Here is a 25,216-nt window from a genome sequence, read left to right on the forward strand (position 1 = left end):
GGAGATACTTTGACAGGAGAAATTACTTGTTAGACTTTTTAAATGTTTAATCCATCAAAGGCCACAATTATTTTACAAACATTGTCAATTAGAATGTTAGTCTGCCTTAATCTTATTGCCTAGAGATCTCAGATTAGTACTAGAACTGATTTTATTGAAAGCACATTGAATTAATCGTTAAATTTATATTATACAGTGATGTAAATTTTTTGTTAAATTGATGTAGCGACAAATTTACCAAAAGTCGTAAATTTTCATGTTACACTTACGTAGTATATCGTTTTCAGTAAATTCTGCTAATTTCTCTCACATTCCTATTTCTGTATTCTATGTTATGAGCATAAGTGCTATATGAAGCACTTAAGGAATACGACTTTTATACGGAAAAAAAATTTGATTGAATTAACCAAGTATCTGGTCGAATATGAACGAACCAGAAATTCCGATTGAAGTAATCCGAATTCTGTTTAAGTCAACCAAAAATCTTGTTACCTTAAACAGAATTATTTCAATCGGAATTTCTGGTTCGTTCATATTCGACCAGATATTTGGTTAATTCAACCAAACTTTTTTTTAGCGTGATATAAGACAAGTTGCTGCCAGATTTGCGTATATCTGTCTTGCTGAGCATTCACAAATATTTGTAAATCCAGAAGGAAATTCTACATTTACTGATCAATCGATCTTTCACAACGCAGCGCATACCTGCTGCCTGGTGTCGTCCTCCTCGTCAGTGCAATCCTCGCTGACGATGCTGGCACCCCTCGGGCTGAGCCCAGGCGGGCTGCATCCGTTCATGCTGGCTCTCTTCTGCGCCGCTCTCGCGTTCTTAAACCAATATACGACGTTGTTCGCGTCCAACGGCTTCCTGCCACGGCGCGACTCCAATGAGTTCAATTCCGCGACGTAGTGCTGTATCTGCTCGCGCGACGGATGCTGGTTCTCAGCGAACCAACGCTGAAGACGCGGCAGCTCGAGTTCTGAATCGAAGCTGGTCCTCATTCGGGTCTTGTGCGAATACTGGAGTAGCGCCGGATGCGGTGGGCCGATGGGACCGCTGCCGGGCGTGATCGAGCCGCCGCTGTCGGGTTGCGGGCTCTGCGTGTGATGATGATGGTGGTTAGAAGTCGGTGCTATTGGGTTTATCCCGAGACCTATCTGTTGCTGCTGCAACCACGTCTCGAAGTTCCTCTTTGTCTCTTCTGTGAGATCATTGCCGCCTCGGCAGAGGGATAGCAGGGTCATCTGCAAGGAAAGCGTTATTTTCTCTTTCAGAGATCCTGTTCCTTCCAATTAGCCGACGATGTAAAGGAATGATCAGCCTGTTTCGCGCGAGACTTTCCATCGCACATGAAATGACATAGCTGCATATGCATGGTATAAGATCGTATGGATCAATGAACATCGAGTATTAACCCGCCATATTGATGCTCAATACTCGATGCTCATTGATTCATACAGTCTTATGCTATGCTACATGCAGTTATATCACTTCATGTGCGATGGGCTTAAGGTAAATGTACCAATGCCCGGACATGTACCAATTCTCCGGACATTGTTATTATTTTTATATTTGAATATGAATATTTCAACTTTCAACGTACAATTCATACATATTGGTATACATATATTTAATATTTATATTTAGTGTACGTTGAAAGATGAAATATTTAGAGAAATATTCAAAATAATAAGAGTGTCCGGAATTAGGTACATGTCCGGGCATTAAGACATTTATCTTAATGTATTGTGCAAGAAGGTTTAGAATTAAAAGAATTGAACTGTCGAGATTCGACTGTTTCATTGATACCTCTACTTCTTCGCATCGTGGATGTTTGCAATGTCTAATGTAACTCGCATATCCGTTTGTGTGCAAGTAGATCTTATTAAACTGAACATGAAACTCCTCCACCATTTTGTAAATGAATACGCAGATTTTTTAATTATTAATTAAAAACCATTGGTGATTGGTACGATTCAGGATATGACTCGTTGTGCGCTTATTAGGTCGAATTGAATATAAAAATTCTCTATCATTTTGCAAATAACCACGTAAATTTTTGAATTATCAATCAGAGGAGATTGGTGTACAATCATGCGCGATTATTTACTAATAATCTTTAATTAATAACCCAAAAATCGACACAATTATTTGCAAAATGATAGAGGACCTTTTTGTTCAGTTTGACGAGTTTTATCTGCACACGAGGGGACGTTACGTTCGATATCTTGTATGAATTTATATTTCCATTACCAAGTCGTGAATCGCCACATTCGCTTAAATTATTGGCACACTTGTGCATCATCTAGGCGCGTGGAACGATCATTTGCCGAAAGATTATCAGCCGTGTAGTTAGTGAGAAGCGCAGTCTGGTTCCTTGTATTATCTTCCACGTTATCTTCGAGGTCTCGGTTCTCGAAACAAGAACCGAGGGAGCGCCGTAAATCAAGGGAGAAAAATTCCCGAAACCGATTTATTGCGCAGAATTAAAATTCTCCCTCTCAGATCAGTTCTTCTGTTCGGCTGTTGACGCGAGCGGCGGAGGAGACGTTGCAAGGCGTCGCCATTAATGTCGTTTTCGTCACCGTCGTCGCGGCATTAAGATGACAGATTATGGAAAAGTTTCGCGTCTCAGGAAATGGTGCGTGCACCTTATCTGGCCGATGATTTATACGAACAAATATCTCCGGGGCTAGAGGATTAGGCGCTCGACGCCACTTTAATAACGCGGTAATCCGTCGCGTGTATCCGTGGCACCTTGGTAGCGTCAGACACTGCAAGACGACAATTATCCGGCCGCAACGGCTCCGCGACACCTCCTCGAATCCTCATCCGCCTCAGTTTTACGACACCGCACTTAATCACTCCAGGTAGGCAGGCGAGACGCGAGTCTGACAGGCGCTCGCGAGATTTCAGAAATCGGTCGGCAAACAGTTGGTACGCCGTCGAAAGCGGGACGGCCGGCTTATCTGAGAAGACGTTGCGCCGCGATTCGAGCCTGATTTACACGTATTTATTATTCAAGAGTGACGCGCACGGCAATCGGCTGATCCGTGGCGTGGTGGTAAATCAATCGCGATCACAAGACCCTGATCAAACAATCCGCGGGTGACGAGTCCGCGACGATTGGCGACGCGCGGATCGTTTCGACGGCTCTTTCTCTTTCTTTCTCTCTTCCCCCCTGTCTCTCTTTCTCTCTCCCTCGGGTATTTTTTCTTCTATGTCAAAATTCGCGTACGTCAGCTCTCAATACTTTTCTTTCTCTCTTTTCTTTTTGAAGTGTCTTGAAATTGTGAGGTTGAACAGGTAGCCTGTTTACACATTTAAGTCTCCTGCTTCCTCGTCGCGAAACTCTCGATTGGTGATGTCAGAAGAGAAAAAACAGACGTTCAAATTTCCTGTGAAATATTTAGAAATAAAAAGATGTGCCCGTGAAATGACGCAATCGATTGAGAATAGAAAAAATCCGTAAAATAATCCGAAATGCATATATGTATATTTATATAATTTTCAGCGATTTCCCTTACACTCTCTCCACACGTTTATGAAGTGTTCCGGATTTAGTGGAAAGCTGGTCATTTTTTAGTTGTACGATTACTTATTGATTGTTACATGAAAAGAGGAAAGTGTTCTCGAACTACATATTTTACGGATTTGCCCGATTGCAAATGCTATTTTGTGAATACATTTTTTTTATTTCTACGTATTGTGCAGCATATAATTTTCAGCATATAATTTCTCGCTTCTGACATCATAAATCAAGATGGTCGCGGTGAATATCCAGGCACCTTTTATCTTATTTTACCTTTATATAATTATGCACTTTCCAAAGACATTTTTAAAACTGCAGATAGTTAATATTATATAGCTTTGCTTGTGGTTTTTCTTAGAAAATTTTTTGATAAATATGTTGACACGTTGTTATGTAATTCTTAATTGCAGTGCGGATATCATAAAATATGGTCGCTAAAAGCTATACAGATCATAATAAAAATAAATGCGTAATCTTTTCAGTTTTCTTCTTTAAATATATATTCATGTGGAACACACACATATATAAATCAGCTGTTGACGTATGTAATAGAAATTCACAAAAACATGTAATAGATAAGTGAAACACAGCGCTACAAAATACGATTAAACGTTAATTCTGATGTACCAGGTGACGCTTGTTACATGACTCCTGTATTGTTATATGGATCTTCTGTATTTCAAATTGAATAGAAATAGATTTCGTAGCTCTTTATCGTTTGCGATTGTAACGCGGCCGCGATTTACACTGTCGATTTCAATTAACGCATGCATTTCGAGCTCCTTGAGAAGTATTTATTGCCGTGGCAAAACTTTCCATTACATATTTTCGTGGACAAATACGAGCTCCATACTTCTCCAGGAAATCACATGTGTTCTGCCTTCGTGTGTCTCCGCGCGAACTGCCAAAATACTCTCTGCAGTTTTGCGCAACAGATTACTGGTCGACCTAGTTGAGAGAAATCTGCTGAGTCCCGTTCCGAGTTCACAGCAGTAAATTACGAGCGTAAAGTATTTCGCGATCGTGTGTGTTAGAAAGACGCGTTTGCCAAAGAGTAGTGCCGTGCGAGCGGCAGGGGGAAACTCGGCGGCACGTCTTCGTGCATCATCGTCAGATTAGTCCAAATCTACGCGAGAGAGACGTCGGTTCTCCATCACAACGGTTCGCCATTAGCCGACGGGCTACGAAACTCAAGCAGGAAACGTTTGCCGGGGAAAATTGGTAATCATAGACCACCGTGAGCGGCATTAAAGTTCGGGGATGGGCGGGTGGCGGGATCTTCAAAGAGAGTGCACTTAGATAATGCCGGCCCGGAGGAGGCAGGGTACCTCTTCTCCCCTTCCTTCTCCCTTCACCCTTCCCGCCCTCCCCCTTCGGTACCGATATCGAGGGGGCTTTTGATGAAGGCTACGAATTTGGTAGAGTAAAGGGTAATCCTATCATACGCTATGAGATCTTCCGCTGTCGGAAGGGCACGTCTGCGCGGGCCGGTCCGAAAAATCGCGCACCTATTTCAATCTTCGGGGGATGGAGGGAAAATCGAGAAGATCGGGGATAAGTCTCTCTGTCTTTCTCTCTTTTAGAGAGTCATCGCGATAGAAAATTTCGCATTATTCGGGACAGTCGCGATTACGTTTCTTGATTCTGTCGGAGCTGGAGGGCAAGCCACTAATTCGCGCGACGTTAGTAACTTTTCGTCGACGTTATACCTTGCAAAAGAATTCAATCGTTGAAGTCAGCTGCACCCAAAAGAATATTATTTCATCCTTAACGGAGAATTCTGCTCTTATATGGGATGAACTATATAAAGTGTTAAAGACTAATAAAAGAAATGAATTGTGTTCTAAAATATCTCAGACAAAAAAAAATTATAAGATTTCGAGGCAAACATAAGATGACACTGTATATTGTTATGATAATGAAATGTTTCTTTCTAAGTTATTTCAACATCAACTTTGATTTTTTTTTAATAGAATCATATGATTTTTTTTAACACAAATCGATTCTTCTAGTCATTCTGCATATAAAAATATTGAGATAAAATTATCGACAACTAAATATCTTCCAAGATATTTGATATTTTGTCTTAATATTTTTCAAAATAAAAAATGAAGTATTTCGTAAAGTATTTATTTTTCGGTGATCTCACCTTAATACTTTTGTACGAAGAATGATGAGTGAAATCGATTTCTGTAAAAAAAAACAAAAAAACTTTATCTGGTTAATTTTAATATATATGTCCCCGAGAGAATTCTTTTAAAGTCAAAATATTCTTTTTGCATAATATTTATTTTGCATAAAGAATTTTATCTATAATACAAGTCTTGCTTATCGCGTTTCGTATCGCGTGTAAGAGAGCATTCCGTTTCAAATAAACATATTCCTCTTAACTTAAAAGGGAAAAAAGTTTAAGTAACATCTATAGTAGATTTCCAATTAACAGTCCACTTCATTAAAAGAGGGATACTTTTTCGATAAAAGTTTTCGCTTAGAATATGCGATTCCAGGAAACAACACTTTGCTTTGATGTCCTTCTTTTGAAATATGAAAAATAAAAATTCAAGATTTTATAAATCTCCATGGCTCCTCCGATTAATTATTATCGCGATAAGAAATATATATGCTTCGAATATGAAAATGTATATTACAAGTGTAATATATAAAATTGTTTAGAAATGTATAAGAGATATGTAAGCGGGGGAGAGGGAAATTATCGCTCAATAAACATTCGGGATGGAAGAGACGGCCAGCGCGTTGACTTTTCGACTGGTGGTTCGAAACCAAGGAAGCATTTATTCAAGGTGAGGATCAGCGAGCCGCGAGCAAGAATCTACCGAAGATTACCACTGCCGCTCTTGCGGGAGGTACAAGGGTACCGAGTCGGAGGACTTCTTAATGAGATTAAGCACCGCGACGACAAACACTCTCTGGCTAGATTTACATTTTATACATTTTTAAGCGGTCGTCTTACTACGAGTATTCCCTACCCCGATCTCGCCTTGAATGGTCCTTAAATTCTCTCGGCACGCCGTTACTTAGCCGTGTCCTCCAATCTAAATAAACGCGCAGACACAACTCGGATATTTCTTTCTCCCGCGCGGGAGAACAGCCTTCGCTTCCGACAGCATCGAAATCTCAGTGAAATTTTGTCGTTATCACTAAGAAGTTGAAGTGAAGACCCGCTTAGAGATCATACGTTTCTTTCCGAACAGCGAACTGACATTTTTCATATCAAAGGACTGCGGTAGGATTCAAAGTCATACCTCGTCCAAGGGGCATCCGGCGGAAACGAGTAGCGTATGGCTGTGTAACAGCAGCAACCTCAGCAATTTATTTCTAACTTCAGCGGCTGGACTGGGGGGTGGCGGCCTGGATCTGTACACCTGAATTTTCAGGGTCGCCACCGACGTCAGTTCGGCCAGAATGTCCCCCACCGTCAGCAACGGCCCATCGGCGACCTTTTCCATCGGCAGGGGTTTCCAGTTTCGTATAACGATGCTCCCTCGGGCGCTCGGTATCAGATCGCTGGAATACCCTAAACGAACGAGCGCCTCGCCCACCAAGTCCTGCCGGCAACAAAAATTGACTCTTTCGGGGTTTCGTCGAAAGATGTATTTCCACTATTTCCAATATTTTCGCGACAATTTGTTAGGGATCTGCAGACATTTCTTGGATTTTTAGCCATATTCTTTCTATCAATAGTAAAAAATAATATTGCAGGCAAATTTTTAAATTTTCTCTTTAATTTAATGTAGTATGTTTAGTCATTTAATGCGTTTAGTTATTGTTACATTTACACTTTTCATCAAGTTTCAAATTAATTGAGCAATAAGTTTTTCATTATATCGTGGGGGCGTTTGGTTTCTTAAAATAATAAAAGACACTCAAAAATATTGGGTTAGAAGCGCAGCTATAGTTATCGTGTATCACATGAATAGATATAACGATAATTACTCGAAAAAATTGAAGTAAAAATATCGATCTTACCTGAAAGGGCATAGCTACCGGAATGATAACGTAAGAGTCCGTCTCCACCTGTGGGCTTCGCCATTTTTCGCGACTGTTGCTTACATGACTTTCTACAATATTGTGAATCGTCTCCACCACACAATGCACCGGCAGATTTTTCGCTGCAACAGACAAAGGAGTTTGCGTGAAGTAACGTGCTCGACAATCCTCTTACCGGGAGTAACAATGGAGTGACGAATTTACGGCGGGTAAATTAGCTAACGATTGCGTCCTTTTATAAATGCGCTCTAATTGCCCTCCGCTTGTCTGTTTTCTAGAAAATCTGTAGCTGCTTTCTGGATTTCTCGAAAGCTAAATATTTCGAATTTTGAAAAGCATAAAAATGTTTTGCTTATCGGTGTTGAATAAGCATCGTGTATTCCACCCTTCGCTCATTCCGATTGTTTAAGACTCTTGATCTCTTGTGGCGGGACTTTTGATTAGTGATGTTAAAAGCGAGAAAACGCATAATCAAAATTCCTGCGAAATACATTGAAATAAAAGGATCTATTTATAAAGTGACACTTGGGATCGATTGAACACGTTTGTAAAATATTTCAAAAACTTTCCTTGTTTGCTCTAAAAATCAATAAATAATCGTAAAATTAACATGCAGCCATTCTTTTCAACCTACCTTTTCTTATTTTGTCGCGTCAATTTTACGGTCATTGCTTAATTGTTAGAATAAAAGGAAAGTTTTCAGAATATTTTCGATGTATTCCGCGAGAATTTTACATACGTTTTCTGATTTTTTATGCTACTAATTAAGGATAGCCACAGCTAAGACAGAGAAGCCTTAATCTGTAGACTATGAGGCGCGGGACATTTTACGGTGTCTTTGGAGTGAGTCGTATTAGTGGCTCTAATTAATTCGATTCGCAAACCGGGCATATCGAAGACGTCTTCACGGAGGTTCTCGGTTCATGAGAACCTTAAATCGTCTGGCGGCTTCGACTGAAGCACTATTTCCGTACATCCGGCTGACAATAGGTATAGTCTTCGGCGTTTCAGGATCCAAATTCGAGGGGGGTAGGATGATTCGCGAAGCGTGTATTGAAGATCGCCGAGAGGAGAGAATAGAAGAGGGACAGAGAAAGAGAGAGAGAGAGAGGGAAGGAAGAGAGGGGAGAGTGGGCAAGGAGAGAGAGAGAGAGAGAGAGAAGTTTAACTCCGGCGCTAAGCATATGCAGATCCACTCGTCTATCTCGAGACAATGGGACCTGTGCGATGGCACAATAGCTGCGATCCTTGTGTAACCCTGACTTAAGTCCGGGAGTCTATCCCACTCCAGGTCATAATCCCAGACTTCTGCGGAACCGAGGAAATGGAGTGCGAGAAGGAAGAGAGGGATGAGAAAGACAGAAAGAGAGAGGGGAGGAAGAAAAAGAGAGAGAGAGAGAGAGAGAGAGAGAGAGAGGGGGAGGAAGTTGAAAGAAAGACTGGAGCAAGAGAAAGAGAAGATTCCATCCGTTCAATTTCATTGACTATATAGTATCCATTTCATAGCATCGTTTAATAACAATTCATACTTATTCATTTCATAGCATCGTTAATAACAATTCTTCATGATTGTTAGGTGTTCAGTTTACCCTTACTTTATCTTTATCACTCGAGAGCAATTATGCGTTTATGTCGTAAAACGTAGAGCTTGATCTGTGCCACGCGTGTAAGCTGAAGAGAAGTCGAATGATATACACTGTAAAAAATTTGTGTAAAATTCCATGTAATTATGAGACCAAGTATTATAGTTGTAAATTTACATAATGTATCAAAATGTATCTTTCATCTATATAAATATATTTTTATGCGATAATTACGTGTATAAATTTACATCTATAATAGTTGGCCTCAAAATTACCCACTATAATAGGTGTAATTTTACAAAAATTTTTTACAGTGTACCGCTGAAGAATAAAATGTAAATGTGGCAGCTCCTCTCAAGTAAAGATGTTGCCTGTGATTGTCGTTCAGAATGTCTATTGAACGAGTACAAAGGAAGGGGATATGAAAATTGAATTTGTCTTAATCACAGAAGATATATCGTAAAAGAAGAAACTAAAACGTTCCCAAATACAAACTAACAACCTCGCATTTAGTTGTCGCTGGATAAAGAGAACACTCGAGATTCACGGAAAAGAATAAGGCGATAATTTTTAATGAAGGACCTCGCATAAATTCATGAGCTTGAGCGTAATATCGGGATTGCACTCGTCAAGCATAATAAGCTAATCAAAATGCAATATTAGATTGTACCCGGGATTGATAGATAGGTCTCTTGATGCACGGCACTAAGTCCCCGTCAAAGATGACCAACAAAGGATTTACTGCCGGCGGCATGATATTAGGTATTAATGGCCGAAACTTCCATCTAATACACCGGACATCATAGAACCCGCCCCCACGTTGCATAAGACAGGTCGTATCTACCAGGTCCGAAGGCTGGCCAGCGTCCACCTTAATCTAGGGACGTATAGTTTTCATTAAGGCGTCCCGTCCTTGCGTCGTCTTTGTACCAGGATCAGCTGGTTTAAGGTGGGCTTTTACGCCGCGGGATTTAATCGTGGGGACATCGTATTACTCGCTCTGTTTATTACCGACGCGTCTCGACGCGAATCTACGATACACTCATCGCCGAATCACGACAGTGTCCGTTTGTATGATATTCTTTATAAATTATTAAGATCGTGATTATGATGGAAATCAAGCTAACTGACCGATCTTCCATTTCTGCCCGCAGATAATGTCGAGAAAGAGGCTGACTAAATTAATAATAACAAACTTTTTAGAAAATAGAACACTAATTACGTCATAAATTAATGTAATTATAAAATCTCCAGAAGATGTAGCTTTAACGTGCGTTTTAATGAAACGTGTCGTTTCCCGACGCGAACTTTCGGGCATTGATAAATACTTGTCGAGCCAAAAGTCAGTTTGTCAGGAATGTAAAAGAAGAAATGGAAGAGGTGGCAGCCACTCATCCGCGAAATCTTTAATCTCTGCAACCGCAAAGACATTTCTCATTTCTGGTGCAGGCCCTATCGGGCTTCCGGTTATCTCCCCGCACGACGGAAGCGTCATGCCGCTTCGTCTTTGACAGCTCTCGTCGGAAGATAAGATTCATCCGTAGGGCAACCCTTGAAGAAGCGAAACCAGTTTCTCTCGATGGCTCTTTTTCATTTGCGACGGCTTCATCTCGCGTTTCGCGTTAGCCATTTCTCGTATTGTTAGGCTTTGCCGTGGTAAGGTTCCATTTAATCTGAAATTGATTCACGTCAATCCCGTGGAATAACATTGACATCTAAATTTAAAATCCGTCAATCGGATGATAACTTGAGTAAAACTCGTAAATTTTATAAAAAATATACAACCAAGTATAAAGGAATAGTTGAGTAATAAAGAATATCACGATTTCTAGCTTGATAAGTGTCGCAGCCAAACAAGCAGCGGTGAAATTATTAGCTACTTGATCTCTAACTTAACTTAACGTAACTTAACTTACGAAAAATCATTTGGTACGTTTATAGCGTGTAAGTCCTTGTCCACAACTTTTAAGACGTAAGCCGTAAGAAATTGACCACCATTATTCTTCTAAAAAATCAACCATGGTTGATCCACCATGGATGAATTTCTTACGGCTTATGTCTTAAAGCAAGGTTATGAACGAGGGCTAAGGGAAACCGGGACTAGATGTCCTATATTTTAGAATTTCGAAGTTCTTAGATAACTATTGTGATTGACTGTATAAACATGATAGAGGCGACCTTCTTCCGTGTATTAATGCCCGCTGCGATCTTAACTGTATTTTTTCAAAATATGCAGCAACAGGGCTATCTTGCCTGGATTCAGTTGCCCAATAGCGCAGAGTAAAAAGGTCACGTATAAAATATGTATTCCGATTATTAGTTTCACAGTTTCCGCGAGAGGTCTCCACAGCCCATTTTTCAGCCCGGCCAACTTTATCTTATCCGCCCATATGCTCCATTTCAATCATTTTATGTATGAAAATTGCATTTGTCACCAAAAACATTTTACCTGATTTATTTCTTAATACTCTTCCAAAATCTACCTTCAAAAAATGGATACTATATTAAAATTAGACAAATGGAAACTAAAGGATATGTTACAAGAAACGCTTTCAATTGCAATTTAATATAACGAGTACTGTGATTTCAGTTTCGTTGAATAGTTTTCGATTTATCTCCCGGAAACCAAGTGGTATTTCTTAAATAATATCCGAATAATATTACATGTATATATAATATTATTATGTAATAATATTATAAATATAATATTCGGCAACACCCGAAGTTCTTCTACAACAAGCGTATATATTTGCGTTCTTAATAATTTAAATCCGTCTCATACATCAAAGTTCATGTAGTAAACGTATCAAGAAATATGCAAAGGACATATTAATTAAAAGAAATCCCCCAATTAAAGATTTAATTGTTAGAAACTTCTTTTTCTTATAAGAGAGTTCTTTTCTAACCAAGTGCATCGGTGTCGTAAAAAAAAGCGCGGAGTGAGTTTTTGACTTCGCAAATTAACGGGACGCCCAGTTCTGCGCACTGAGGCGCGTGCTCGTTCAGATGCAAGATAAAAAGTTGGAACATATTTTTCGACACCCCGTTATCGCCCATTCCGCACCGGCGCGATAATAGCTGCGCCCGACGTGGAAAGTACGATTCGAAGGGGATGCGGCCGGAGAATCTTCGCCGAATATTTCTTTCCGCGTCCTCGACCCTCGTTCCTACGCGCGAGATGATTACCGACGCGTTCTGAGATTACCGAGGATCTTTCTAAATCACTAGCGGGAGAGGCAGGCGCCATTCCGAGTAGGCAGATTCATCGACAGTGACGTTTCCGCGCTCTTACATCGCATGCACCCGAATGTGATTAAAAACACGACTCGAGAAAGGGACGAGAAAAGTAAATTTAATTTCTCGAGATATATGAGTGACGATAGAATCGAAGATAATTTCGGTATCGAGTCGCAGACATCTTTAACACCGAGAAATTAGTTAGTTTAAAAGAAATTATCTATTAATGGCTCGTGATGACTCAACTGAAAGGAAACTAATAAGAGGTAACACATGAAAGTATAAAATGACACTTTCTCTGATTCTGACGGGTTTTGGATATGTGTAGAGCAGATAACGATAAGAGACTTTTTCCACTTTGAGGAATAACCCTTGAACGGAAATTCGACAAGATTAATTTTCGAGTAGATAACTTCAAAACCGTAGAAACTTCGGAACCGTATGAAAAAAAATGACTTAGACCAAAGTTTCGTGACATTCGATTGCTTATAACCGTGTAGTTAAATTTTTTAAAAATATTCATAAAATAATATTAAAATATTATGTAATATAAATATTAAATAATAAAAATAATATATCGGATATTGTAATATTTGTAGTATATTGTAGTAATAAAATTATATTATTTTATAATAATAAAATATTAAATAATAATAAAGTATTATTTATAAAATATTTTAAAAATATCATTTTTTAACATCCTCGAGCCTCATATGACATTTATAACAGTCACAGACCGTTGAAATCGATAAAAGACACTTCCATATGTTCTCTTATTACACGCAAAAAAAGAACTAGCTTCCAGAGCTAAAAAAATAGCTATGGCAGATAAGATGTGTCACTGAAATAGGGACAGCTAATGTCGATACTAACGAAGCTATATTTATTCGCTGGTAAACTTAGGCGCTACAGCGAGAAATATTAGCTGCTAGAAATAAATGACTGTAACAAATAATTGTAGCTGTACGGCAAACTTCTTTAATATATGCATACGATAAGAAATTTAGGAATAATTGCTATTTTCTTAGCTATTTGAAATAATTTAATGTCATCTAATATATTTGTATTTTATAGCGAATGCATCTTAGCTGTCATTGCCAATTCTTAACAGTGACAGCTAAACGATTAGCCTTTTGACTAAGTTTGAATCAGCTACCGCGGTTTAGCTGATATTACTAAACCATTTTTTTGCGTGTAGATTTATCAACGATTAATGCGAACTAAAATATAGAATACGGAATTGCGCCATCCGCGTCGGCAACTTGGCTTAACCGAATTGCACTTTTCGACGAAGACCGAATTATCGCGTGTCTAACACTTCCATGTATTAAAATGCCACGCGGATGAACAGAAACTCCGCGCGTCCCAGGCCCCGTCGTAGTCGTAAGGTTTCTTCTTCGTCTTGGTAATCCAAGACGCCTTCGGCTTAATCTCTCGAAATCGAATCAGGCCACGAGAAGTCACGTTTCAATCGTCCGAATAATACCATTTTTCCCCCCGGCCGCGATCTGCGTCCGTCAGTTGAGTCGATTCACGCGCTGTCGATCCATCCAATTTGCAATTTGCATGCCTGAAGAACGAAATTGGGACGCGCGGGTTATCTAAGCCCAGCTGCGCCGGCTGCGGTGGAATTTGCGATCCCCTGGAAGTTGGCCGCTTCCGTCCTCGGAACTTAGCCTAAGCGCGTGTACCAGAAGGAAAGTGTGGGTGGTTTCGGTATCTGAGGCTGATCCGGCGGATGTCGGTCTTTACAGATAAGCGACCAACTCTTTCGAAGTCTTTATCACCCGTCCTCTCGCCTTCTCTCTCTTTCCCTTTGGACTTCCCCCTCCTACTTTCCTTGTCACTTTTTTTCCTCTTGTTAACAAGCCACGTTCTGTCCATCCCAGTTATCTGAGTGTTATTACGTTAGATTAATGGTTGCTGAGCTTCACATGGAAGCACTTGCTTCAAATAATGCGCTGTAGTTGGTCTCGTATAAGAGAAAGTAAAGTAACACCAGAAATATCTGGCGATATGTGGTTTGAATTTATATTTTTCTTAAATATCGCGCGCGTATCGCGCGTATGGTTCTTACGAACAGTTTCTCTGGCGAAAGTGCCAGTAGTTATCAATACACGTCGTTCGTGGCATGTTCATGACTGATAAAGAAAATCGGATATCGGGAGCTTTCAGCATCTCCAGTCGCCGGGCGCTCCATATCGCCTCGCGCATGCAAAGGCCACGTCCGCAAGCTCGCGTGCAATTTAAGCTCTCTCGATGCCGCTAAGCTCGCGTCCGTTGAAAACATCGGATAAGACGTAATGAGATAACCTTCCAGAGCTAGTGCGGCTTATAAGATCACCGGCCACGCGACGAAACCTTCTAAATCTAAGTGTTAGCCGATTCACAATGACTGAATCACGCACCATAGCTGACGACGTATCTTAATAACGTCTGACGTTTCTCTCGTTACTATTTCAACGAGCCAACGTGTAACGTTAACACTAGATAGTGCCTGAAGAGAACATAATTTTGAAAGAATCTCAAGCAGAAGCTTGAGCAGAAAAGTTTGCAGAAAGATTTCTACACATACGCGATTAGGTTTTTCGCTGAATATGATAAAAGCAACATACATTTACAGTTACAACATATATTTAAGTTCTGTACAAAAAATACGAAAAGAATAGCACAATTGCGTTAGTGACGATTGTTTCTGTGTTATCGACATTGTTTGAGTTCGTTATCGACTTCAGCATCCCCTTAACTTGACGTGTTGTTTTGAGCTAAATTTTGATAATTTTTTCGTATCTCTTTTTCGTCATTCATTGCGATAAATGTGATCTGATCAGTCATAAGATGCTCATCAACGCTGCCAAATTTCGTGATTTAACATGCTTAAAGTTGGTGTGAAGTTCACATACATACATACATCAATCTATCAGGATATAATTGCCGCTTGCAAAAGTTCGATCTCGGTGTTATAGTTCCGGGCACGACACCCTCTATTTTTTCATACGTCGCTGTTCAAATAATGGAGAAAAAATACGCAACGGCCGGACGCGCTCTGTATATCCCGTGTATCCGTGTATGCGCATCTTATATATGGAGAATGTATATAGAGAACGGGGAGTGAAACAGATGCTCGACGTCTTCATTCTTCGAGGACGGATTCGGTCGATCCCTTCGTAGACGGGCGCGATCGCCGAGATCGCCGGTTCGGCAAGCGAACCGTTGCTCGCTGGAAGCAAGGGTGAAAACTTGCCCTAAGATGCTTAGAGGGTAAGCTCTTATACAACGTGGAGAATAAGAGAAGGGTGTAGTTCTCCGATATTTCAGTGCCGTGTTCTCTCTGTCTGCCTGCGCTCAACGTGCGTATAGACGCGCGCTCGCGTGCACACACACACACACACAAACTTACACGCGCGCAAGCACGTGTGATCGGTTCGTGTGTGTGTGTGTGTGTGTGTATCGCGCATACGCGTGCACGCACGGCGCGGCTCGTGTACGCGCAAGATTAAAATTACTTCGGTAAACTGCCTCGTAGGACCAAAAGGGGTGGCGCTACGCGGGCCCGCGAAGAGGGGGCGAACGTCTCGTAAATTTCTCGGCTAAGGAGCTTAATTTGGATTTTCGGTAACGAGTTATTGTGAGCGCCAACTCATTGGGGGATGATTTAGGTGGCACCAAGGACAGGTTCCGGTCGTCTATTACCTCCGTCGCGCGATAGACGGATTATTCTTCGGATTCTGAGGAGCAATATCTCGAAACTTCTTATCACCGTCGGTACGTAAGCACGCTTGTCACTCTGGAAAGTTTCCCCGACTGGAAGTCGCGCCCGCGCTGGTAGGGTCCGATCGTCGCCCGAGTGATCTTTCTAATATCAACGCCGTGTATAAACGGATAGTCTATCTCTGTATTAGCATATTTATCACAACGGGAGCCGGAGAATTCATGTGACACGCGCACGACGGGCGGGCACTCGAAAGAACACATTATCATCATTCATATTATCGATCAATAAGATATCAATTCTCGTTCAAGTAAAAGTATGCCCTTCAATATGCCTCTTTAAATACGAACATTACAATTTTTAATTTATAAAAAGAATGTATATATATATATATATATGTTCAATCTTGAAACTTTAAACATTTGTGTTTGAAGAACAAGAATGTCCAAGATCAGATACATATCCAGGAATTGGTGTTTTATCTTACTTAAAACTTGCCTTAGATATGATTATCAGATTTGAATCAATTGTGAGTTTTTCAGCTGAATCGCGAGTACAAATGTGATGTCGCATATATTATACGATTTAAATGAAAAAAACAATTAACTCAAATCTGAGTATTTCACGTGGAACAAATGTCAAATAATAACTATTAATATGAGCTTAAGAGCCTAGCGGACGACATAATGGCTATATAAATTTATTGTTACCATGGAGCTGTCTCACACATGACATGAACGTTTCAACCACTTGCTGATCCTCCTCAATAATATAATATTTAAATAGTCGTAAGCTATACATAACTTTATGTAGTAATAACTGTTGGGCTCTTATTGACCGATTATACGTACATTGTGTTCTTTTGTTATTCCCAGAGCAAATAATTATGTAGACATGTGTTCATTAATGTGTCAATTTGCGAGAGCTTCTTCATTACTAAACAAGGTTTAGTCTTAGTCGCCCTACGACGGTGAATGAGTGAAGAACGTCGCGATGTAATTTCGAGAAGCAATCTACGCGCGGCGGATAATCCGCAGGAAATCGTGAATAAACGCGCGATACAAAATTGAACCGGGCTCGGATTAAAGGCGCGATCTTCAAGTGCGCGCACGTGCTTTCGCCCGTGTCTCTCATGATGATCCCGTCATAAGCGCAATAATGGTCGCGCGTACGCAATAAGAACAGCGCGGCGTGCAATGACTCAGCCTGACAAGCTGATTTAGGAACGGGACGGAGGATGGAGACCTGCGCGAAATCCTCAGAAGGAAGAGAGCTGATCCTTCCGGCGACCGGAGGAGTCCTGCAGAATGACGTAGTAATCCCAGGGGAGAGCCTCGGCCTTAGCCTTAGCTTAAGCCGTGAGGGTTTGCATACACGTGGAATGGGACCGACACTAAGACATCGGCCGGCACATCCACGATCGCGTGCACGCGTCCTTAAAACACGGATATGCGCGCAACGAGACTGGCGCCGCCTAATCCACGAGGGTTTCAGCAAAACCCGAATTCCCATTGGTCGAGGAATACTACGGATTTGGCTATTCCAGTCGCTCTGACCGATCTGAAATATTTAGCCGGATCGACTGGCCGGGATGGCACGGGTCGAGAAGTGAGATCAAACAAGTTCGCGAGTGGGATGCCCAGTGCGCCGGAGGATTATGGGCTGCGAATTGTATTTCAGGACGAATCGCTCGCGCGTTACCTGCGAATTTTTTGCACCGTGTGATTATCTTGATTATCGATGTTTTACATCATATTTCAATAAGTTAGCGCTTCAGATCACGTTACGTTCAACCGTCTACTAATGGCCGGGCTTACCGACGTCGGTTAACCGTAATTTGACTGATTCTCTCTCTCTTTCTCTCTCTCTCTCTCTCTGTCTGTCTCTCTCTCTTTCTCTTTTAAATTTCTTCTCGAAGAGGACTTTGCAAAATAGAACACAAGACGTATCTGACTTGTATGCGTTACGAGTTATAAAGAGAGATACAATAATTCAAATAAATCAAAAAGAATTTAATATTTTGCCACGTAACTTACCCGGGCGTATGTACCGCTTAAGAGGCTGAAACTGAAATTAGATCGCAGTTAACCGGTATATGAAACCAACCACGAGTGTAAAAGCGACAAACGATTTGTACCGCGTCACACGCGGTTACCTCCGAGTACGACGACGGGTGCTCAGGTCGCGAGTTTAGGGGTTAATTGAAACACGGCGCCAGACGGTTCTTTTAAACAATGACGGTGTTTTAGCGACATTGTGCTAAGGTACGTAATCTTCGGGGGCTTCTCGGGGAGTGACTAAGACCGAAGTGAGGAAGCGAGAGTAGGAGAAGCGAAGGAAACGGCAGCCACGAGTAGAGGATTCGTGATAGAAGGGTGAAGTCTGGGGAAGGGTAAAAGGGGAGGGTTAAAGGGCTCCTTAGCGGAGATCTTAGGCAAATCCAGCGTGAAATCGCATCAGAACATCCCCTTGCCAAAACCACCACTTACTCCTACCATCTTCGCCCGGTATCTGTGGTATCCGCCTAAGGAAATTCTTACTCCTACTTCTTCGACCCTGGCCACGAAGGTCGCGCGTGAAATTCGACGACGTCGCCCAGTCGGTATGAGCGTCGCGCCGCAACCCTTTCGGTGGTGAACTCTCGTCCAAATTCGCGTCATCGTTCGCGACGATCAGTTCAGGTATCGCGTGTCGTGATATCTAAGCGCGGTCACATCATGTTAAGAAGAAAAATCTCCCGAATTGACAACATTCTGAAACGACACCCATCTTAACCTCTCAGTCTAGCACACTGCAGTCATTTTGGTGATTACATTCAATTTATAATTCCAAGTCATTCGCAAATTAGTGGAATGAAGACTTTCGGTTCTCAGGAAAAAAAAGTTAGTGGGAATATAAGTTTAGTTGAATAATTTTATTTGTTTATCATATAATACAAAGGCAAAGTTTCACACTGGAATCATTTTTGACCCCCATATGTCAAATTAATACATCAAAGTATAAAATAAATATGTTTTTCCGTTATATTTTGGTCCTTTACATTAAATATAAAATACAAAACAAGTTTTATGTATATAAGTAACTTTCATTTTATTTTTATGTTATACGTGATCAAGATTTCTGCATCATCAAATTCTACTTAGAATAAACAAAATATTTATATATAGCCAATGTTTGTAATATATATGTATATTAATTAAACCAATGTTTATAACAATATTAATTAATATAACAAGATTCGCATATAATAGATCAACATCACAAAACGATCCCAGGTATCAGATTAAGGTGCCCCAAACATATACGCTATCTGAGAGTTAAGATAACATATTGATATATATATTAAGATAACATATGATATATATGAGAGTTTTTGAAAGTCAAGTGTGTATTTCTATATTTTGATAATTTTGTTAGTTTTGATCATTTGTATGCTGGTTTAAGATTTATTATTTAGAGATAGATTAAATCTGATCTAAATTTAAACTCTTGTTATCGAGCTTTCTAGTAAATAGTTTGATAACAAATAAAAAAAATAATAGCGATATATTTACTTTAGCGATATAATTACTTATTTTAATAAGTACCTAATGTCGGCTCATCGAGTTAGGAAGATAAAAAATTACTACATATGCATTATATTATTTCTGGAATTTTAATGAAAGTGATGTAAAAAGTGCAAGGAAATATTTTGTATTTATTCTATTTATTCTTCAAGAATCATGTATGAGTCGCAGATTAAAGCAAGGTTGAATATTAATCGGTATTCCTTACGATTTTTAAAAGCATCCTTAAGGTCAAGATCATCAAGGAAAATCTCCGCTAAAAATAATATATAATTATTTCGATATTAAACAAAAGTTAATACCATGAATTTTTTTCACAAAAGCCTTTTCTCTCAGATCCGCGGCTCGTTACAAGAAATCTAGAGGACGCTGAGGTTTATCTCGATCTTTATTCATTGCTTTTTCTTTCTCTCTCTCTCTCTCTCTCTCTCTCTCTCTCTTTCTCTACTCTTCCCTCTCTTTCTTTTTCTCAAAGGTAGCTAACTTCTGACGATGTGACAGTTACAAGCCGACAATTACTCAAAGCGTGGTCTCTTCGTCTCTCCTTTCCTCCCTCTCCCCCTCCTTCTATCGCATATCTCGTCCTCGCTCCGTTCCTCTCTTTTCTTCTCGTCGCGCGATCGTGGAACGCGCGCGTTTCCCGGTCTCCGCTCTCTTAATCAAAACACGGAGAGAAAAGACATTAAAAGCCGCGGAGAGACTCGCGTATCTCGCCTCGAAATAGAGTTCTAGCCGACCAGGGAAGATAAGGCTCCCCCTCGGCGCTGTTCTCTTTCCGGCGCTCTCTTATAGGATCGCTCTATATGCACGCTCTATTATTACAATACATTCAGACGCGCGCGAGAGTCGCGTGCGATTTCCACGCCCGGTGAGGAGATTATGTCAGACCCCGGTGAAACGGAAAAATGTTTCGGCCCGTGTGATAAACCGTGACAGATCAGGTTAGGGGGAGAGAGAGAGAGAGAGAGAGAGAGAGAGAGAGTACGTGAACGCTCTGTCTTTTCATGTGATTCTATTTGTGCAAGTCCGTCTACTGTGTGGAGAGATACGACACACAGATCCGATTTATATCCGATTTATCTCTGTAAATATCGTCATATCGTGTATTGGTTAACAATCCCGAACAATAGTTTCGCTAGCCGTCGATCGACATATTGTCGAGTCAAGTATACAAGTTGCACAAGCAAATGAACGTTTATTGAGAGGAAACTGAAACATACTCCCTCTTTTGGCACCGTGATTCACTCTTTTCGGTTGCGCCGACATCAAACGTTATAAACAGCATTCAGAACGTTGCGAACAGCAGCACATGTTGTTTTCCACAGTTCGTTCGTTAGAAGTAGCTTCACACTTTCACACGGAATGCGGAAACGTAGAAAAGCGCTACGTGAATATGTTATCTGCAATTTTTATTCGAGATAAAATGGTGTATATCACTCGGGCCGCGTGCTGTCTTTCACACTATCGAGCCGGGCGGTGAAAGATTCAGGAGGAAAGTTCGGCCGGTCGTAGCGACCTCGTTTAACGACCCGAAGATCCCCGCACAAATCCCCGACCGCGCGTCCATGCCCGCCCTTGATGATCCAAAATCGGCGCGCTTAACGCAACGGATCGCTCAGCTGCCGTGACGCGATTGTTAAGCCCTGACGCTCACACGCGCCTTGTAACCCTCCCCGACTTGTACTTCTTATACACACATGCGGCAAGGAGAACTCGAACTAGATATCCGTTCGAATACATCCAGGTGAATACATAATGTGTAATCCTCGGGGTATGCGGACTCGGCGTCTTAGGCTAATCTTGTTAGGCCTTGTAAGCCTCCGGCTGACCCTATAGAGCAGACTTTTAATCCCTTAACGCGCTACGCGTACGGAGATTTTGCATAAGAAAGAAATAGGATTGTCCTGCCCTCGTCGAAGGCGACGAGGCGCGTCTTCAGCTTCCCCTCTCTCTCTTTCTCTCGCTTCTCTCTCTCTCTCTCTCTCTCTCTCTCTCTCTCTCTCTCTCTCTCTTTCTCTTTGTGACCCTTTAACGTCTCGCGCGAAGGGTGCGAGAGCTGCGCTCTTCATCCTCATGCGAATTCTCTATCAGTTAATGCAACTTGGACACTTTGGTAAACTTTAATTAACATTCTTTCCTCTCCCTCGAAGGAGTCTCAATAGACCTTGGTCTTCCCAACGGTTCTTGCACGAAAAAAACGCTAGGGGTCTCGAGAGAGTCGAAGTTTTAGCCCTACTTTCTACCTGAACTTTCTGACATCTGTATATTCTGAAGGATCAGTGTGTGTTCAATACATGTGCAAACCGACGTTCTACTTAGTGTCTATAAATAGCCCAAAACACACGAAATGCCACTTGTAGGCTCTAAAGAGGACCACTCCGCAAAGCTAGCGAGTTAAACAGAATTAAAAGATATAGACTTCAGAGTAGACGTTAAATAAAATATTGAGATAAAAAAATAGGATCAAAATTTCGACTCGGGTAAACATGCTTGCTGTAACAAAATATTAATGTTACTTTTCGTCTATGCATATAAATGGGTTGTAGAGACCATAGTTCTCTCTCTCTCTCTCTCTCTCTCTCTCTCTCTCTCTCTCTCTTAGCACGACAATATCTTATTGAAATCTACGAGACACTCGAATCTTGAGTGTTTCGCGATAATGCTTTTCTTGCCGATTTGCATCGAATTGCATCGGCCTCGTGCGATCGAGCGCGAAAATGCGCGCGATGTTTCTGCGAGTGATTAATGCGCGCTCTATACTGCCTGCATATCGTCATACTTGGAATTGAAAAAGGAAGCAGCAGAAAGAGCAGCCACGCAGCTGTTGTGAGCGGAAGACAAATGGATTCCCGGAGTACCAATCGTCGCCGAGGAAACTTTAAATAATAATTAATGATGATTACGCCGTAATGCGCTCGCATTCGCGCGCTCGAACAATGCCGATAAATAGCGGTCATTGTCAATATCATTTTAATAGTTGTGTTGCGCGCTTCACGGAACGAAAATCACGACACGTGTCTTAGAAAGGGTTACGTCGAATGCTGCCACGGCTCGTCAAAATCCAATTTATTATCTACTCATCTCGTGACGATATGTTTTCTTTTTTTTACAAAGCTGATTGCTTTTTAGCGAAATGCGTTGATAGGAAGTTTCATTGCGAAGATGTTTTATGTAATTCACTGCAGGAACATTAAATTTTTCGACAAATTTCACGTTGAGGTTTGAACGCGCCAGAGAAATTTATCGTCAAAATAGAACGCGTTAATATTATTAATTATGCCGCATCGACACAATTGACCTAACGCCGCGAGGAGAACGTCCTTTCAAAGTGAAATTCTGAAGAAGCGACACGGTGACTTCGAGCTTGAGTCCTTCACGAGTAGCGTGTACATAACGTCGTATTGTTTTCTATGTAAAATTTAACGTGTATACATAAACGCTTAATAAATCCTATTAAAAATACATACAGCAATGAGACGCGGCGTTCTCGACGAGACGGTGCCGTGCCGTCGTCGCCGTCGGTGTACAACACGAAGACACGCGCCTTGATGCCACCTTATATTTATATTTATAAGAGCCTTAGAACATTAAGGCTCTGCCGGCCATTATGAATGCACAATAAAGTCCGCCGAGTCGTGGCTTCATCCCCGTGATCCTCGTCGGGATAATTAAAAAGGGAGAAAATTCGACAATTCAGCTTACGGGGAGCCCCTCCCTTTATAACTTCTCCTCTTGCCTATTTTGATAATTTATCCTCAAAGCTGCGAAAGTAAGTTGCGCGAATCGACAAGTAATACAAGGTAAAAGTACCGATATCTGGACACTGATAACATTGGACATTCTAACCTAACTCTAGACACTCTTATTGTTTCAGTCTTTAAATATGCAAAACTTTCAACTTGGAATCTATATATTTTCTTTCAATATATGCACGCTCTAAATTCTTGGAGTGAAATTTCACTGGAAAAATAGAGAAATACAGCCGAATCACTCGAACTAGAGTGACTTCTGATTCTCATGGAGTGAATTTCTTCACTTTATATCGTGTGAAGTAGATTTTTCCATTCTGTATATTCTAATAGTATATTATAGCAAGAAGATGAGATCGAATTTTACTGCAACTATTATTTGTTGTGTCATTTCTTCAGTATATCTTATTGAATTTTAGGAGATGTATATATTTTTCAATCAAAATTCTTGAAAACCTATTTCATCCCGAAGAAAGTTATCAGAAGATATTTTGAGGATTGAAGTTGACAGTTGCGCGTGCAGTCGTGCATTATTGTTAGAATAACGCCCTTGTTAATAATTATCTGCATTAATTATGGTAATGACAAACATAGTGGAACGATTATTGTTGTGCGTACATAATAAAGGAGTCATTTCTATAGTGGTATAATTGCAATTTCCTGCATTACGTTAAACCGCGATCGGGTACAGTGGCATAAATCATATTTAATGATTTGCCGAGGTGTTTAATGTGTAAAATCCAGGTGATATCTCTGTTATATCATTTTTACGACCTCGTGCACGCGTAAAGGAGGGTAATCTGAGAACACCGTGCGCAAAATACAATTTCGTCGACGTATATTACTTTTTAATGCCCAGCAATTCACTCATCATCATTTACATCGATTAGTATCGATATTAACTGCAAATAAATTCGAATTATTAGTCTCGCGTCGCGTCGTCCCGGCACTTTCGACGAAATACAGACGTTTTAACGATTATTATCGGCAGCGCGGCCGAGGAGCGCCCCTCGCCGACATCACCTGCCCCGAGCCTGAAAGAGGAGAAAGATAAATCGAAAGCAGGATGCAGAGGCGTGGATTTTCGCGGAGGCCGACGTGGCGGCGGCGGCGGCGGCGGCGGCGACGGCGGCAGCGAGCGAGCGCACACACGATTTCGCGCGCAGATACACACACACACACACACACATATACACACAGAGATCGCTCTCTCGCGCGGTAATACGCGGGAGAAAGGGAGAAAGAGGGAGTACAGAAACAGGCGGAAAGAGAAAGAGCGACGGCGAGGGTGACGAGCTTGGCGGAACGGGAGGAAAGGTGAGGTCGGTGGGATCGCCGTATACCTACACGCATCGCGATATAACACGCCGGAGTTAATGCCACCAACACATCGCCGCTACCTTCGGGGATTATCCTACGGGGATATTTTTGATCGTGCAATAATCCCTAATACGATTTACACAGCTCGTGCTCGCAGGGACGCACGCATCGGCCGGCTAGCCGGTAACGATTCGCGGCCCGTTGCACCTGATCGTTATTTCAGGCGCAGCGTTTCGTTTTAATCATTAGAAGCATTAGCGCAAAAACACATAACGCGGGCAAATAGACTGCGTCGATTCGTTTTCGCACTTGGGCCGGCCCCCGTTCAGTCGGTCGCTGACGGTGATGGTGCTCCGCCCGTTGTTTAAAAAAGGAAAGAGAGAGAAAAGGGTCGTATTCGCAAACGCGGATTTTGCTTTAACTAACTCGGGATCAATCTTTAAAGCGGAGCTTTTGAGTTCTGATTTTTCCCGCAGCGAGAGAGAGAGAAAGAGAGAGAGAGAGGGGG

The 25,216-nt window shown here is 41.3% G+C and overlaps 1 protein-coding gene across 1 annotated transcript in view; it reads right to left on the reverse strand.

The window, feature by feature from the left end:
- The window catches only part of LOC116840244, a 65,473-nt gene that overhangs the window by 2,739 nt on the left and 37,518 nt on the right, over window positions 1-25,216 (reverse strand). The window contains exons 3-5 of the mRNA XM_032806739.1: window positions 7,521-7,663; window positions 6,797-7,099; window positions 706-1,245 (exon numbers count right to left, since the gene is read on the reverse strand). Coding sequence (XP_032662630.1) covers window positions 706-1,245; window positions 6,797-7,099; window positions 7,521-7,663 — 986 coding nt within the window. The remainder of the gene's footprint in view (window positions 1-705; window positions 1,246-6,796; window positions 7,100-7,520; window positions 7,664-25,216) is intronic.

The sequence above is a fragment of the Odontomachus brunneus genome, unplaced genomic scaffold (assembly GCF_010583005.1).
Source record: "Odontomachus brunneus isolate Ranch 3 - 2012 unplaced genomic scaffold, Obru_v1 Obru_scaffold_009, whole genome shotgun sequence".
In the NCBI taxonomy this organism is placed as follows: domain Eukaryota; kingdom Metazoa; phylum Arthropoda; class Insecta; order Hymenoptera; family Formicidae; genus Odontomachus; species Odontomachus brunneus.